At 40.8% G+C, this 17,842-nt stretch overlaps 1 protein-coding gene across 4 annotated transcripts in view; it reads right to left on the bottom strand.

Annotated features, from left to right (window-relative positions):
• Nucleotides 1-2,637: 2,637 nt before the first annotated feature.
• The window catches only part of LOC148036019 (uncharacterized), an 82,321-nt gene continuing 67,116 nt past the window's right edge, over nucleotides 2,638-17,842 (bottom strand). Inside the window, exons 5-8 of one of the 4 annotated variants that reach the window (XM_087678032.1) lie at nucleotides 14,490-14,622; nucleotides 4,483-4,698; nucleotides 3,668-3,945; nucleotides 2,640-3,104 (exon numbers count right to left, since the gene is read on the bottom strand). In XM_087678032.1, coding sequence (XP_087534158.1) covers nucleotides 3,041-3,104; nucleotides 3,668-3,945; nucleotides 4,483-4,698; nucleotides 14,490-14,622 — 691 coding nt within the window. In that variant the 3' untranslated portion in view covers nucleotides 2,640-3,040. Of the gene's footprint in view, nucleotides 3,105-3,333; nucleotides 3,946-4,482; nucleotides 4,699-14,489; nucleotides 14,623-17,842 lie in introns of those variants that run through there. The other 3 variants (XM_087678030.1, XM_087678033.1, XM_087678031.1) reach the window with 3 other exon arrangements.

The raw sequence follows: 17,842 nt of genomic DNA, 5'->3' as shown, positions 1-17,842 counted from the left end.
ACCGTCAAAAGTGGCAAAGGTTGAGGCCCAAAAATTGAATTTGTTGTATGGAGCACCATTCTTGCATGAATCGCTTTCCTACATGAAGTAGTCTTTTGCATGAAGCAAAATTTTTGTATAAAGAAGTAATGCAATATTCAAATTAAGATGAAACAACCCTTCTTATGTTGTTCTCTATTTTTAGATTTAAATCATAACCCAAATACTCTTCTTTGATGTCAGAAATCTGAAAATCTTGTTGGTTCCTAAAGTAGTGGCAGACTGCTTCAAGTAGCATGATGCATTTTCAACAATTAGGAGATCTATAATGCTAGATCACGTGGGTTTAGAAAAGGAAGAAAGAGTCAAAATCCCATGTCCTGAGAAAAGCATCTCTCCTCCTCCTCCTAGTCTCCAAATTGCATTGTATTCTCTCCCATCTTCCATGGAGAGTATGAAAAAACTCCATCCAAATCTTGGAGAAAGTCTCTACAATAGATATACCCAAAATATCAATCGTTTGGTTACATCTGATTGTCCATATATACCAAGAAGTAGCGAGCTTCCATCTAAGAGCACACTCTATGAGAGAAATTTGGAATGAAACTTGATTACAAGCTACCCTAAAATAAGACGGGTACGACACCCTTGTACACCCTCCTATCCACAAGCTATGCCTCTATCTATGATCCAATCAATCATACGTCACATATAAATCATAGAGTCTATAATATCATGAAACTATCCACAAGTTAGGCCTCTATCAGTGACCTATCCAATCGTACCTCACATATAATTCATAGAGAAATTTGAAATGATAAACTTGATCACAAGCTACCCTAAAATAAGATAGGCATGACAACCTTGTACATCCTCCTATCCACAAGTGGGCCTCTACATGTGACCCAATCATTCATACCTCACATATAAATCATAGAGTCTATAGTGCAATGAAACATCATTCTAAGGACTCTCCATTGCATCTCCTTAGCCCTCAAGCAATCCCATATGTAGTGCCTTTGTGTCTCTTTATGCTTCCCATATCTCTTGTGTTAGTAACGAAAGAAAGAGTAAAATCTTTCTTGCTCTAAAGATATCATGGAATCTCTTGTACAAGTCTACAAGGGAAGGTGGTGATATGCCTTGGGAAGTCTAATGCTGAGTTGCAACAAGCACCGCTTGGATTTTCTCATATGCATCCCCCTCCCCAACCTAGTACTAGAGCCAAAGAAGGACATATTCTAAGGCATCTTTGCAAATGGACCTCTCTCCATATCCACTCCCTAGTGTCCCACTAAAGTCTTTGTAGCAAACTCCTTTGTTATGTCCAATGTTGTCATCCATCTACCTTGCAAGTGTGAGGGTGTGGTTCTAGGTACTAATTCCTTTCACAATAAGCCACAACTTTAATCCTTTATTGAGAGCACACAATGGACCTTGATTGATCTAGATCCTCTTGCCCAAGTTTGCCACTCATTTTTATTGAGAAAGTATACACCCTCTTTGTTGATCGCTAAGAAGGTCTCTCCTCTAGTGAAGAGCCCAATCCATGCTTGGAAAGCCACTTTGTTAGCCCTTCATTTTGGAGGTACGATCTTCATGATGCTCTTGGTTATGGATCTAATCTCCATGATGTCTTAGAGTCTCTCTGTAATAGAAGGTTCAACATACTATATACAAAAACAAATTCTCTTGTAAGCAATTAATCATTATAATGAGCTTGAAATACACTAGTATCAAAGGAGACATATTAATATGCATATCATAAGACATGAGATGTAGCTTGCAACATATCTTAGTACTCAACATAAGATAATGAGATCATATTGGAACATATATATCATGATATGATTATATACCTTCCATGAAAGGCCAATGCCAGATATAAGTAACTGGAAACATCCTAATGTATACTCCAAAGCAATTGCAACAAGTTATTGACATGGTTTGTTCGTAGCATCAATTACCTATTCACTATGCAACGAATATAATCGCATTAAGGAAATTTGTTGGCCTTTTTTTAGATGATCTACAAATAAGGAATTTTAAAAAGTCACAAAAACATGCAAGTTATAATTAACTTTATTAGATAGATGATAATATACTATTAAATACACAAAGTTGCATATATGATAGCACAAACATACAACTATTTTCGATATTTGGCATTTAAAAACGTTTACTATAACAAAATAGGGAAGATATAATATATATGAATAAATTACAACATATTTTGATATTCAACACACAAAAAGAAACCAATGTATTAACATGGGTAGCATGATACTAAGAGAAGGATGTAAGCGCCGCACCTAGGGGTGACGGTTAGGCGTAAGCTCTTGTCCTAATAGTGAGATGAATCTAAAGACTTAGTAGTTGTGGCATCATCGCCCAAGCCAAAATGCGAGCTGAGCTCATGGAAGGAGTATTTACATCAACAGCTTTTTGTAGCATTGAAGTAAAGAAAGTGGTTTTCAAAGACTCACTTGCCAAAATGCTTATGCACTCGACAAAAGTAGAGGGAAAGTTGGGAATAATAGTGGCTACAACCAATAAAAAGGTTGAAGAGGAAGTCAAGAAAATAACAATCAAGGTATGCAAGGAGTACAAAAGCAAATTGAAACAAGAAAGGAGGTAGATTAACAAGTAGAAGAGGAAATCAAAACAAGGAAGGAAGTAGATTAACAAGGTATGATCAACACGATCTTTTAGTAGCTAATGAATCTCTATTATAAAAGAAGATTGCTTTTCATGCATGTATAGGAGCCCTCCTTGGGGATAGCATGAAGAAGCACAAAAGGAACTATGGTTGACGAAGAGCAGCAAGAATACTCATTGTCATACAAGCTAAAGACCAAACTAATGCCAGGGGCAGGTTCCATGTCCATTTGGGTCTTAGAGGGAGCCACCTTCAAAGTCCTCGAGGACCACGTTTTCAGAACAAAATGCCGGATTGTACTCATCATCCTTGCATGTGGATGTGGAGACTTCGTCAAATCGATCAGCCAAATAGACTCTGGTATGATTGCAAGGCGATCAGAGGGCATATCCCTTTTCTCTTCTAGGTGAAGTGGTGAGGCAGTAGCGTCATGGACGAAGGATCAAAAAGCCAGATGAGCCATACCCTGTGATAGCCCAACCCAACCCAGCTCTTTAGGTAGATGCACCTTTCAACCATAGCTACTTACACATACAGAATTTGTTGATATACGATAAAATGCAAGTACAGAAGTAGAAAGAGGTAAGCAGCCAATTAAGTGAAATCCCCCAGGGGCAAAATGCACCTCTGCACCTCACCCCAATTTAGTGATGGTTTTGCACAGAAGATGCATTTTTAAAAGCCACTTAAAGCAATAATACAGATTCCTATGCATTACATATAAGCTTAATGTGAGTCAAACAGATCAGTCATGTACATTTTTCACATATTTCGGATTTTGGAAAACCTTGAAACAATGTAGCATCGAGTGTCACTGGCATTGGCCCCTTTAAAAAATAATATTTCCACAAAACTTGAAACCCCCCATGATAGATGGATTGCAAAACCCCTATTCAACATTTCCAGCAAAGTAAACTAAATCTACTGCTACAATATTCCAAGAGGAAAAACACATACCATTCTGCAAAATAATAATTGAATCAATTAATGACGGCACATTCTACAGATTTAGGAATATACGGAAGCTACCAAAATCTATCTTTATTTGGGCTCAAGTAGCCTGCCATGACCTTGCCGCTTGTAGTCCGCATGCCATCTATCAAGTAGCACCATGTGGATCCTAATGCACCAATGAAAAAGTCTGCTTCTGCAGCCAACAAGAAATTTACTAATGGATAGTTGGTACTCAGCTCTCTCCCAAGGCTGGCTTCATATGCTGGCATGCTCATGTTCCCAACTTGACGTGAAACATTGGTGAAGTATATGTCCCACTGGCTTGAATACAGCTTGGATTCTTCAATGACCTCCTGCAAATTACAAAAGTGATTAAAATACCGCTTTTTGTCCTGCTATGCTATAGCCATTGTCTTGCAAAGTAAGAAAATGATAAAGAGGATAGAGTAAATGAATGCTTTGCAGGTCACATGATGAAATTATTCGAAGAACGAAAAATTAGAGTGACTCTCATTGCTAGAGGGGCTACCATTTCCTGCTATAAAATTAACAATATGTCATTAGAACATAATCTTGGTCTTTCTGTCCTCGTTTGAGATCCACTGAAGTGGCTCAACAGCAATCTGACTATTTTCAAGTGTATGATTATGCCTCAAGTATATGGCATACATGATTAATAATTATAGTACCATAAGTTATGCAGTAAGAATTTCTTGAAGAGCTATTATTTCTCTACCAAGCTCCAGAATTCAACACCATCCTTGCAATAGTTGGCACATGTTAATCAACCTGTGCCTATCCTTGTGTGCAATGATTCAGTCTCTTATTCACCAGTTTGATTTCATCCGTAACTCAATCAAATTTCAAAGGTGAGGATATGGCAGAAAAACCTGCATTTCAGTCGAAAGCCATATACTTCGCACATGAGGAAATCGATAACGCAGATGCTGAGCAAGTTTCATGTAATACTGAAAACCAACAACTTTCATTTCCTGGGCTTTGTCTCCCTGTCTTACATGTACGCTTACTAGAGGACGTGGAACCCAAGGCTTATAAATCCTCCACACAAACTTGTCAATGTCTGTTTCAGTCTTGATCCATGGCGTCTGTAAATTCAGACATGCTTGAGTAAACACTGAGTAGCTAAGGACTTTGAACAAACTTCCAACCTGGCAACACTCTGAATGAAACAGAATACAAGACAAGATTGAACCTTTGCGTTTTCTGTGTGTGTAATACAATAAGATGGATAACAAAAATGATAGGTTAGTATGCACAAGGAGTGAAAACTAGAAGTTTCTTCTCTGTTTCCTGTATATTGCTATATTGAACCAAATTGACCTTAGTAAAACCTCAGTCCTCTCCTCTCACCCCTGCATTTAACTGAAAATCCCCCAGATGAGCAACTCATCTCCCTGTGCCCACAACAATCTCTTCCTCCCACTTCTCTCTCTTCATCCTATTTCCCTCTCCACCCTGCAATCCTCCCCTCCCTCACAATCTTCCCTTACAGCTACAGTCTTACCATTGTAGTTTCTGTTTCACCCATTTCTTAGTGGTTCACATATCACCAATGGATTTATTTTTATCTTGCACTTACTGGCTGACTTTCTTACTAGCTTTGACAAGCTATGTTAAAGTGCTTCACAAAAATCTTCCATTCCAAATTCTTTTTGGTCAAGAAGTTTACAGGTTTGATGTTACCCAGTCATTTCCTAGTTTTGAGTCCTTGTCATTGTGGCAGGTTGCCCATTGCTGTCCTTGGTGCCATTTCATGTGACTGTAGCATAGATGCCTCTGGGTGGCCCATCAGTGGTAAAACAACTGACTGTAAAAGAGAACATTTGTAGAATGAGTCCTTGTCAATGAGGCAGGTTGGCTGTTGCCATTCTCATTGCCATTTCACGTGACTATGTCGTAGATGCCTCTGGATGGTCCATCCAGAGTCAAAATGCAGTGGTAAAACAACACTACCTGATTCTATGGAACATTTCCAAGATCAAAGGAGCCTTAAAGAGGCTGTAAAAGCGAACATTTTTAGTAAGGGAAAGCAGCCTCACCATCTTGAGTTGAAAAAAAAGTGGTAAAACAGCTCTAATTGATTCTGAAGTATACCAACAAAAGGAAATCAGTCCCCCACCCGCACCCAACCCCTCCCCCTTAGACCTCTCAAGAATATGGAATAATAGAACAATGAATTAATACTAACAGACACATTTCTTGTTTATGCCTATGGTCCACAATCTCTAGGGGAAAGGAACACAAATGAAGATGAAAGAGATCAATGAATGTTGAATGAAGAAACTCAATGAACAAACCGATGCCAGATGTGATACAGCAGATGGTCAAGGAGTGAAGGGCCGTTCAACAGCCACTCTCTCTCATGCAAACTGGCTCAGGGAGTCAAAGAGTGTCGTCTTCCATAAAGAATCCCAAGTCAGCAAACCACCAACGCTTGCTGCTGAATGAGATGTTAAGTAGCATTCCAAGAACTTAACATCTCATTCAGCAACAAAAGACCATTCCAAGAAGTCAAAGGCCTTTTCTAAGTCTAATTGCACCAAAACAACCTCTTGTTGCTTGTGCCGCGCATAGTCTATGGCCATTTGTGCATTGAGGATATTATGAAGAACGTTTCTGCCTTAATAAACCCATATTGGTGAGGATGAACCCTGACAGTGCGTAGCGGAAGAAGGAACTCAAACATAGAGGAAGAGAGAGACAATTTGCAAGAGAAGAAGAAAAGAAACCTGCACTGAACAAGGAACAAATGCTGAATATAGAAGTAGGACTGATTAGTCCCTGCATGCAGCTGACAGCATCAATAGACAACTGCATTGGAGGACCCTGCATAAGAGAAGCGGAATGGAGCCTATAAAGCCCCCTCTCCTGCCAACCTATCGTGATAACAACCCCTATAGAAGAATCCTCAATACAAACAGCCTACTCGATGAAGCAATCTGGGTACCAAGCCTAGTAAGGCCATAGACTGAGAGGAGGGGAAAGCCCAAGTCTAGAACATAAAGAGCCTGTGAAAGGAAGCTTGACGCGTGGTTGGAAAATAAAGACAAAATGCCAACACCACAAATAGGCACTGAAACAAAGTTACGAACAATGACAGAACCCTCCGAAGGACATAGATCCTGCAACAAATCACCTCGTGGAGTCATATGACTAGAAGCTCCATTATCAACCAACCAAGGCCTCTTAGAAGATAAGGCAACCATGGAAGAAGGCTCCTCCAAGTCAACGATATGAAGGAACACTCACTCATGGGTAACCATTAGAGTAGAGGTAGAAGGCTTGGATGTTTTAACTCCATCCTTTGCTCTCGGATGTGTCCCCTTCCCACAATATGGGCATTTAGGCTTCTTTGAGTCGGAGTCAAAACCTGAAGAACTCTCCTCTCTTTTAGCCAGTGACTTTCCTTTCTTCTGCATCCCCCCTCACGAACTTGCAACAAAAGCTTTGGTGGAGGTGGATCCATTGGCCACCTCTTTGGCGCACTCGTCATGCTCCAAAACAAGCGGGGCAAGCTCCTCCCATAGAAGCTTCTCACGGGTCTTCAATGTAAAAAGGTTGGTGTAGAAGACATCAAACCAAGGAGATGGTAGTTGAGTCAAAAGAAGCATTGGCCGTATCCTCTGAAAATATCAGCCTACCAAGGGATGCAAGCTCATCCCTCGTGTCCTCCAACCTGTTGATATGATCCTTCATGGAAGAAGAATCATCGACAACGAGCATTCGTAATTTCTTCTCAAGAGTAATCCGATAGGAAAATGTCCACACTTTCGTTGCTTTCTGCAACCTGCGCTCATGGACTAGACGGAACCTTGTAAGCTCATAAAGAGGAAAGATCGAGCTCTTGAGTTGAGTTGATTCCATAAGGCCGCATGATCCATTGATGATCCAACGATGGGATCCTCCACTGGACGGGAAATAGGGTGGGTAACAAACACCCAAAGATCGAAGGTATCAAGGATACACTTCACCTTACACAACCAAAGTGAGTAGTTGGAACCATCAAGCCGGTCTTCTTTGGGCAAAGAAGGAAGTACAGGCACCTGGATAGAGGGTGCCATGGAAGGCATATGAAGGCCAGCAGAAAGAGCCTTCTGTGAAACATGGAGAGAACGGGAAGGAGAGGGATCTTGTACAAACGGGCTAGGTGACCTCTGATCGTCACATGAACTAGCACGAAAATCGCTCCGTCTCTCAAAGCAAGGAACAGAGACCCCATCCTCTGAGTCAGGAAAGAACTAGTGATAAGACATCTTCACGCACAAAAAATCTACGTTTTGGCGGTAGACATCCCCGAAATAGGAGGAAACGGCTACAAGACACAAGGAAGTTGATGTAGAGGGTCTGCCTAGGGGAGGTAGACTATTGCCTGCATAAGGACTACGTGAGTTTGCTAAGGAGAGCTGTTGCCTTACCAAGGAACATTGTGTTTGCAGCAAAAGATTGTTGCCTGACTGAGCAAGCTTGTCGCCTCTAGCAAGAGAGGAAGTGGGCAATAAAATGGATACCTAGCACAAGAAAAGATGACGCCTCCTAGCAAAAAGCCGCATTTTCAGAAAAAGGCTGATGTGGCAAGGTTGCTTGGCAATTTGGGGTGGTCTTTGCGAGAAGTCAGCTCTGTGTCGCTCTTAGGCAATGATACCATGCTCTAATACCATGTGAGAGTGCGCAACGGAAGAAGGAACTCGAACACACAGGAAGAGAGAGCCAATCTGCAAGAGAAGAAGAAAAGAAACTTGTACTGAACAAGGAACAAATGCTAAATACAGAAGGAGGACTGATAAGTCCCTGTATGCAGCCCACAGCATCAGTGAAGTGAGGGCACCAGATCAGGCTGATGATGACGGCAATATTGAAGACGGAGAAAGATGACGGAGTCGGAGTGTGCATCTGTCAAGGAAGGAGGGAAGATGATAATCTAATTGACTGCCAAGTGGAAAATGGCTATAAATAGCCAAAAATACCCAAAACTGGCTGACTTGGAATTTGGAGCAAAAAATACGTGACCAGTATTTAATGCTGGTAAAAATGACAAAAATGCTTTTAAAAAATCCCAAAAGGGGTGGATAATGCCCGATAGGTGAGGCAGGTTGAAGAATGCAGAAACTGCCCTGGAAAATGCACACAAAATAGCCAAAACTGGCTGACCTGAAATTTGGGGCAAAAAATACATTATCAACATTTAATGCTGGTAAAAATGACAAAAATGCTCAAAAAAATCCCAAAAAGGGTGGATAATGTCCGACATGTGAGGTAGGCTGAAGAATGCAAAAACTGCCCTGGAAAATGCACATAAAATCTTGACTAGAGGAGAAAATGCACTAAAATGCAATAAATTGAGTGCTCTAGAATGAGCTACTTCCTCCGTCAAAACAAGTGATAGACAAGTCAAAGCTCCTGAAGTCCTCGTCTGGCTCAGATTGAGGCTCACAGGCACGAGATAACAAGGCATGACAAATATGACTGCTAATATGAACAAGATCATGTAAGTGTTTATGGAGACCATTTGCCAATATGAACAAGATCATGTAAGTGTTTATGGAGACCGTTTGCCAACACCTTTCTGAAGATCTTATGCATGGTAACCATCAATGAATTTGGTATCCAATGTGTAAGTTTGGATAGGGAGGGGCTTTGGGAATCAACTTAATCAGCCCTTCTATCCAAGATGAAGGCATGTTGTTTGACACCCAAACCTGTTGGCACATGGTAGCCAAAGGTCTTGCCAAAAGAGATGCATAGGTGCCAAAGAATTCATTGGTGATGCCATCCCAATTGGATCTTTTATCATTCGATAGATGCAACAAGACATCCATAACTTCACCCTCACAAATATTAGCTAAGTCTTGCATGTTATGCGGAACTTGATCTTTGACCAAAGCATAAAAGGGCACATGGGCATGCGTAACCCGCAAAGAAAATGTGTGTTGCGAACCCAAAAGGTTTGCGATGTATTCCATACACATACTTGCAATTGATTGGGGATTTGTGACGGTGTGACCTTTTGCATCTTGCAATCCCACCAAATTTTCCCATGCCAGGGATGCATGCAAGGCCCAAAATAATTTATGAGTTTGATAAGAACTGTCTTGAAGACCGTCAGTTAGATTCCTTAGCTTAGATTGTTGATATGACTGCAACTGAAAGACTTGAATAAGTTCACCCAAAGGAGCTGCTAATGAGATTAGAAAATCATCATGCGGCAAGTTGCGCAACAAAAGATGGAGGCTAACATGTCTTCCGCAGCATACAAACACTGCCTATCAAGTGCAGCATGATAAATCCCATATTGTCTTGACATCTTTTGGACATTTGAAATCAATTTGTTGAAGGAGTCCAATCCTTGTTGTGAAAAATCACATGAAAACCTCTCTAGCAGTTGGGTCATGTAGCCCTTGAAAATGGCATGAGTTAAAAAGGAAGAGTTGAATCTCAAGGGCAGCCTAACCAATAGACTGGCAAAAGCATCCACTAGTTGCCTAATCATGTCAAGCTCCAAAGGGAAATGGTCGGATGACACATAGTTCTGCAAGACTCGCATCTCCAAAATTTCTAGTAAAAAGGAGTCTTCATGTATGGCATAAATATAGTCTAGTCAAGATCACGTGGCCAAGTATTGAGACAAGTGAAAGGTAAATGTTGCAACCCATGGAGAAAGCCAAGACCAAAGATATTGTTTAAGACATCCATGGCAAAGGCCTACCATGCCCTACTTTCTAGGCTATCCATCAAAGAGTGCCCTGAGATGGATTGGGATGGGTCAACACACATGTTAAAATCACCCATGAACAAGCCCTGTCTACCCAAGCTTAGAGAATCCCGAAGATGGCTCCACACGGCCTGATGATGCAAGGAGTCATTGGCCGCATAGAGGCCAACCAGCCATAAGACTCGCCCTTCAAACACAATCTCAATTACCACGAAGCATCCGTGAACATCATTCTTCACAAGCATTGGCTGGAATTTCTTGTGTATTACCATGAGGACGCCCGAAAAGTGTTAAGCCTTGCAACTAGCATAAAAAAGATGGAATCCATGACCATCCAAGACATGACCGGCATCATCATGGGTTTTGTGCTCAACAACGCACAAAGCATCCTAGTGGTTCTCGTGCAAAACATGCCACATATCATGTTGCTTACTACGGGAACAAATCCCATGGATATTCCAAGTGGCAATTTGCATTTGTGAATTCAAGGAATTCATCGGCAAGGCTGCTCACACCTCCCTTGTACTTTCTTGACTAACACCTCCAAAATTGATTTGTCTAGAAAATCCGCCAAGATTGCAAAAACATTTTGTCCGATGCAAGCAGATTTCACAAGGGAAGGATTGCTTCCACTTATCACAAGCAAATGAGGATATTTGCGGTCTCACGGGGTAACTACCTTGGCTTTACAATTAAAAAAAGGCATACCGAAGGATCCCTCCGGTACTCTCGAGGGCGTTCAACTTGTGATCTTAGCTACGTGGCCTGCTTTGAAGTGAAGAGGTCCATAACAGTAGTATGCCACAACTCAAAAGATTTATCCTTTCTATGCACATATGTACGAAAGGCATCTTGAGTGCCCATCGAGGAACCCATCAATTGCTAAATTTCAATCTTCTTACGCTTTCTATGTTGAACGTCAATCTATCCCGAATCATATGGGTTTGAAAGAAAGCATAGTTTGCTTTTGCTAGACCACATCCTTTTTCGGAGGCCATTCCCCAATGAGCAGCGGCTCCACCACCATTTCAATATCCCCATTGCAAGTTACAGTAGCATTCTTTTCGTCCGAACACTCCGCCATGAAAAAGCTTGTCACAAGTGAAACAATGATTTGAAAAGGTGCCCCAATTAAGCTTAAACCATAGCGGAAACATGCTAGTGCAATTAAGGCGTAGCCAATTGAGCCTTTTCGTCGAGGTATCCCATAGCATGCATAAACAATTCCTATTGCATGCCCTCATTTTGGGAAGCACTAATGCAATATCAATCGCTGCCATTGCATCCCTTAACAAAGGCCATTAGACCACAAGGAAGCTTCCTAGTTCAATCCACATTGGACATTCTTGTTTGAGCAGATTCTAAAAGTCGGCCATATGTCTCCATGGTACCACATGCACCAATTGCCTATCAAAAAAGAGTAGCCTGCCCAAAAGATCATCTCTTGTAGCCGATGCGAACATGACCTCATAGAAACATTGGGGCCCACAAAACCTCATTGACACAATCACACTTAAAGAGTGGAAGCCAACGACTGATGGATCCAACGGATCACCGCAATCCTGCCCATGAAGAAGAGTATGGCGCCATGTTCATAAAATACAAAGAAAGAACGAAGCACTTTTTGCATGTCAACCTGTGCATCCACAATGTCCTACTCATCACAATTTGAAAGATTACTATGGTTGTGCTGAATATATGCTGGTAAAAATGCCAGAAATGCTCAGAAAAATCCCAGCAATAGCGAACAACGTTCGACAAGTGAGGCAAACTTGGAAATGCAGAAACTGCTCGAGAAAAGCACACAAAATCCCGATTGGAGGAGAAAATGCACTGAACGGCAATAAACTGAGTGCTCTACCTCCTCCATCAAAACAAATGACAGAGAGGTCAGAGCTTCTAAAGTTCTCGTCTCACTCAGACTGAGGCTCACAACTAGGAGATGACAAGGCATGACAATCATGACTGCTGACAACAATATGCAGGCATCATTTCTAGAGCTGATCTAGTTTCTTGGCATGTTGTGGTTTCTTCACTTTCATTGCTGTACATATAGCTTGCTTGCGACTCTTGTATTTAGTTATGTTTATAGTAATTAATTCTATCTCGGGGAAAAAAGAAAAAGAGAGATTTGGTTGGAGACAGGGGTGGTGGAAACTTAGATGCAGAGTGCACAGCAAGAAGATGTCAGAGAGAAAACTAGGGAGAGAGAAAGAGGAGAGAGAAAGACTAGATTTTGAGAGAGAAAGATAGGAAAGGTGAGGAAGCCATAGAAGCTGTGAGCAAGAAGGGAGAGAAAGATTGTAAATGTATTGATTTGTCAAAAAGATATGAAAAATTACAACTTATCTCCTTATATACCAATGTCTGTGTGACATGGCATATTATCAACATTTCTTACACTAATTCCTTATTCTCATCTTCTTACAGAAGGAAAGCGAACACAATGATGAAGGTAGAAAGATCCTAAGCTAGGAACCCAACCTGAAATGCGGTAAAATGAGAACTATGGGACAAAGAGTGGATGCAGCTTATAGATAGACAACAAGAAAAAAGTGGGCTGGCTAAGAAACTAACCAACATTAACATGGTCAGACCAGTTTGGGCTAAAAGACAAAAGAGGGCCCAACCTAAAGGGCCAATAGAGCCCTAACTCTATCTCTAATACGGAGCTGACACATGAAAGCTCAACGGGAAAAGGAAAGTTTAGGAGTTAGTTTATTGACAAGCCTGCTTGTCTAGAAGTCATCTTCTGGTCAGTTCAAGTTTAGAGGCAAATTTACAGTTAGTCTGACTACCCTGCATTACATTTTGTAAACAGGAAACCATCATTTGCTGCATAATGAGGATCTCTCTTAGCTCTACCAAAGAGTCTTTGTTGTGTACAGGTCATTTACTCTCATTACCCTACACCCCACTTTGTAAATAGGAAAGCATCCATTTGCTGCATAATGAAGCTCTTTCTTAGCTACTGCCAAAGAGTCTTTGTCCAATTGGACATTAAGACATCTTTGATGTTGGAGGGAGGTTTCTTGACACTAAAACTTGAGTAGAAGTCAATTTCTGGTCAGTTTGAATTTTAGAGGTCAATTTTGTGGTCAGCCTGACTACCCCACACTACATAATGAAAATAGAAAGGCATCCATTTACTGCTGAATAAGGCTCTTTCTTTGCTATTGCCAGAGAGTCTCCATCCTATTGACCATTAAGACATATTTCATGTTGGGTGGAAACCTGGTTGGCAATGGAGGGCTCCAGCAAAATGGAATAGGGAACTAGGACATTTGCACCAAAAAACCAAATTTAGCAACAAAAGATGCCATGACTATGGTTCTAACGTAACAACAAGCCATAGTGACCACTCTAACAAGTAGGCATTGGAAGACATCCAGTGCATGCTCGAATGGTTAGGAGATGGCTTGCATAGGCTTCATAGCCAAGTGGGATAAGTGCATTTAAAGGCAGAAATGTACCAACATTGGGACACCTTGTCTTCAGTTGTAAGCCCAAATTTTGTTAAAAATGGGGAATGGGCCTTTAGAGATAACTGAATGATCAAAACTGAGTTCGTGTGCGACTAGGAAAGTACTTGCAAAATATTCCAGGTGTGCTACTATGTACAAACTTACATTAATGTGATAATACCTGGTGTATACCCATATTTACACACTTGAATGTATGATGGCTTGTAAGCTAGTTAAACGTTGGTTATGCGGCATAATTCACACTTACCGAAAGACTTAAAACATAGAAAATGTTATCTTTCCCTAACCTTGGTCAGAAGGAATTTCTCTTAAATTCGAACAAAGAACTAGATAACAAGTTAACCAGGTATTTAATCTGTTGGTCCATTCAACCAGCTGACTTGGCTGGCTGACCAGCCTTTTCACTTTGTCTGACACCATATATCTTGATTGTTTACCTTTGGTTATTTACTTGCAAACAGATGTATGAGTTGAAGAAAGAAGGGGAATGTATGCCTTGCCTATGATGTCCAGAAGCTCAAATTTCCTAGTTCTCACCTATTTGAGCAAAACACAAGGAAAGTTGCTACTTACATTAAGTTGTTAGTATAAGTCCTGCCTAGCATTTGACCTAAACCAAAACAGATCCAGTACATGCCCAATTTCAACTTTAAAAAATGACACCATATTATCATGCTCTCACCTTAGGCCATGTAGCTGGCAATGAATCCAAAACCATCTTAGCAGCTTTCTCCCCAAATGCAGTATGACGTGCCAGGTTCAACAAATAACACATATACTCACTCCGAAAGCGCATGAGGTATCGAACTGCCTGTCTAGAGTAATCAAGAAGTAAGGAGCAAACAAGATGCCTGCATGCACTTGCCAAATGAAGAAATCATGCAGCTCAGTTCACTCCTTTTATTTCAATAACTTTCATTCCATACAATGTACTTCAGCACAAAGATTCCCATTGAAAAATCTTACAAGTTGTAACTTGAGTGGCCAAATCCCTAATAATGATGGATATTCAAAACAATGTCTCAAAACAACTGATGTTAACCATGGCGACATTGAACAAGACTGCCCGTTCCTCTTTTATTCTGGCAAAAACCCTTCCATAACTTGGAGACTTTGAATGATTCCTAAGATGCAGTCCTTAACTACTTGTATGAAGATCCTTCACTGTATTCTAATCGTCTAGAGGTGCTTCAGATGCAAATAAGATGTGCTGTGTTTGGTTTGGCCAAAATAATAGGTTCTTATTAATTACAAGCATTCCAAAGATTGTTATTATACAAGATTTCTTGTACTGCTCATGCATATTGCAAAGCCACCGGCCCACCACATCCAAAGGGCTTTTTCTTAATAAGTTGAGTAATAATGCAAAAAACATCTAAGATATTGGGTAACACTGACATGATTGTAAACTACAGTGCTTCAGTCATTCAACTCAGTTGCCCCTTTGTGGTGAGTATAGGATTTGCTTTGTGCTGTAACTCGTTTCTTTAATGCAGTCTAATGCATGTCAGATGCTAGCAACTGTGTGGCATGCGCTCCAATATATATCATACCAGTTTCACGAAAATTTAGTCCAAGGAAATGAAGCACAAATAGGTGAGTAAAGGATAAATTAGAAGTACTTAAAACAGTTCTCAAAAGTCTGAACAGTCATTGACAGAGCTGTGCGAGCCAAGCTCCAAATGTAACTGGACAGTGTAGAGATGTCCACAAGCTAGTGCAGAAAATAAAAGCAGCCAACAAGGTAAAGGATGATTTACATCAAGAGATCTGCTTTAAAGGAGCAGAGAAGGCGCCAATCAAATGACATAGGAAAGCAAAGCCTTAAATGACAAGTCTGATGCCATTTTTCTGCTTTTTATAATTAAAAGTGATACATGTGGGGCCTTTAGACTTCCTTTAAACTAGGATGCAGGGACAGGACATTTTCATCAACCTTCTCTAAAATTATGCCTCCTGTTTTTGTTTTGCACAAATGCTCAATTTTCAGGGAACTTCCTTTAGTTTAAAACTTATAATAGTGGTCCCAAAAATATTCTGACACTGATCAATGTCTGACCACTCTTTGAATATCTTATGACAATGAATTCATTGCAAACAGTGCAGATTGAAAATACCAGATGTTTGCAATAAATCAAAACAGTTCAGAGTGCCTACTAATGCATCCAGGATATAAAATAGGTATAATCATTCAACCTACAATATCACCATCCAAACAGTATTTAGAGAGTCTGTCAGATGGGAACTCTGGTTGACAACAGGTGAATCTTTAGAGTGGCTATTTTGTGAGCTGAGCTGATAGTCCAAATGCGAAGAGTTGAAAGCAGTAGAGAGTGAGAAAGTGAGCATAACACTTGATTTTCGGTACAATGACTAGTGTACCACATTTTAGGTTTTGAATATATATGAAGTACAAAGTGTAAGGGTGCGTTCACACTCGAACACAATAAAAGGCACGGTGACCCTTTATTCCCAACAACCTTCCACCTAAAGGCAATGTGTTTGAAGATAGAGAAAAGAATTAGCTAAGTCTATGTATATACAAAGTTGAAAGACACATATACTATCCAACCCCCATCATCTGGCGACAATGAGCAAACCGCTTAGTTGGGAGACCTTTTGTGAGAAGGTCTGTAGGATTATCATTTGTATGTACCTTGATAAGCTCAATGCCTTTGCTGTCGAGTACATCCTTGATGAAGTGATACTTCACCTATAAGACTACAAAGGTGATGGTTATCTTACCAAGGGAGCCCAAGTGATCACCCCAGAGAGACCAAGGCATCGAACCAAGGGTGCTCATCAACTGCCCAAGGGCCTACCAAGTCCTACAAAGGCGGATGGAGACAACAATGGACTTTTTTGTTTTGTTTAAAAAAAAAAAACAGTGTTTTGAAAATATATAAGTAATATAGGGGCAACGGCTGATTAAGTAACAGATAGGAAAAGATAAAGAGAGTTTTAAACCCAAGTTATTCACAAAACTAGCAAGCCAATCCCTCACACTGAGTAGAATAAGTGCCTAAGGATAATAAAAGTGTGTGTATATGCCAATCATGTGGTGAGTACATGGAGAGGCAAAAAAAGATGATGGTGGGATTAGCAAGACAAGCAAGCAAGCAAGGGTAGGGAAACTGCCTTTAGGAAAACTACCATGTGTTATGCCACGAATATGGTGGATCCTAGAGTCGACCACTCTAGAAGACCGAAGAGGGATAAATGTGCACAGATGCATATTTACATGAACAGAATGCAAATGCATGGGATAATGCCAAGGGAGATGCAAGATGTTATGCTCATGCAATATGCTATGCAACGGTGTCACTTGGACAGTGCCCTCACAAGGGAATTGTTCACTTGTCTAAGTGCCCTTTTACAATCAGGTCATCTTGACAGTGCGGATGAAGTTACAAATATCCATAATACAATACAAAAGAATAAATGAATGTAATCTCTAAAAACTATAAGCATTATCACTATCACGATGAAGACTAGAACCCGCCCCCTCTCAAACTGGAAGGGCAAGCAAGAGGGAAGCACCCTCTCCCCGTCAAGCTAAAGAAGTTGGGGAGAGTGTACCCAAGCCGATCTTGGGAAACAAGTACTGAAGAACCGGCCCGTTGACCGCTTTGGTTAAAATGTCTACAAACTTATCCAATGAAGGCACAAACTCTAGGTGAATAGTGCCTGGCTCAACTTGCCCTCGGAAAAAGTCAAAGTGAACTCCTACATGCCGCGTCCGTGGTGTGATAATTGCTGCAAGAACAATGAAACTCTAGTTGTGGCAGTAGAAAACTGTGGGAGAGACACAAGAAAAATGAAATGCCGCCAGTAAACTCCTCAGATAGATGGCCTCGGTGGTGCCATCGAGGAGAGCTTGGTACTTAGTCTTGGCCGTGGAAGCCACCACCGTCTCCTACTTATGGCTGGACCAAGAAATAAAAGCTGTGCCCAAGGTAAAGAGATAGACGCCATGGGAACACTAGGTGTCAGGATTTCCTGCCCAATCAAAATCAGTGTACCCCTGCAAACATA

The sequence above is a fragment of the Lygodium microphyllum genome, chromosome 5 (assembly GCF_053477565.2).
Source record: "Lygodium microphyllum isolate KBCC chromosome 5, Lygodium_microphyllum_v1.1.10, whole genome shotgun sequence".
NCBI classification, from domain to species: Eukaryota; Viridiplantae; Streptophyta; class Polypodiopsida; order Schizaeales; family Lygodiaceae; genus Lygodium; species Lygodium microphyllum.
The sequence above is the reverse complement of the archived record's forward strand: the minus strand, read 5'-3'. Positions and strand labels throughout refer to the sequence as shown.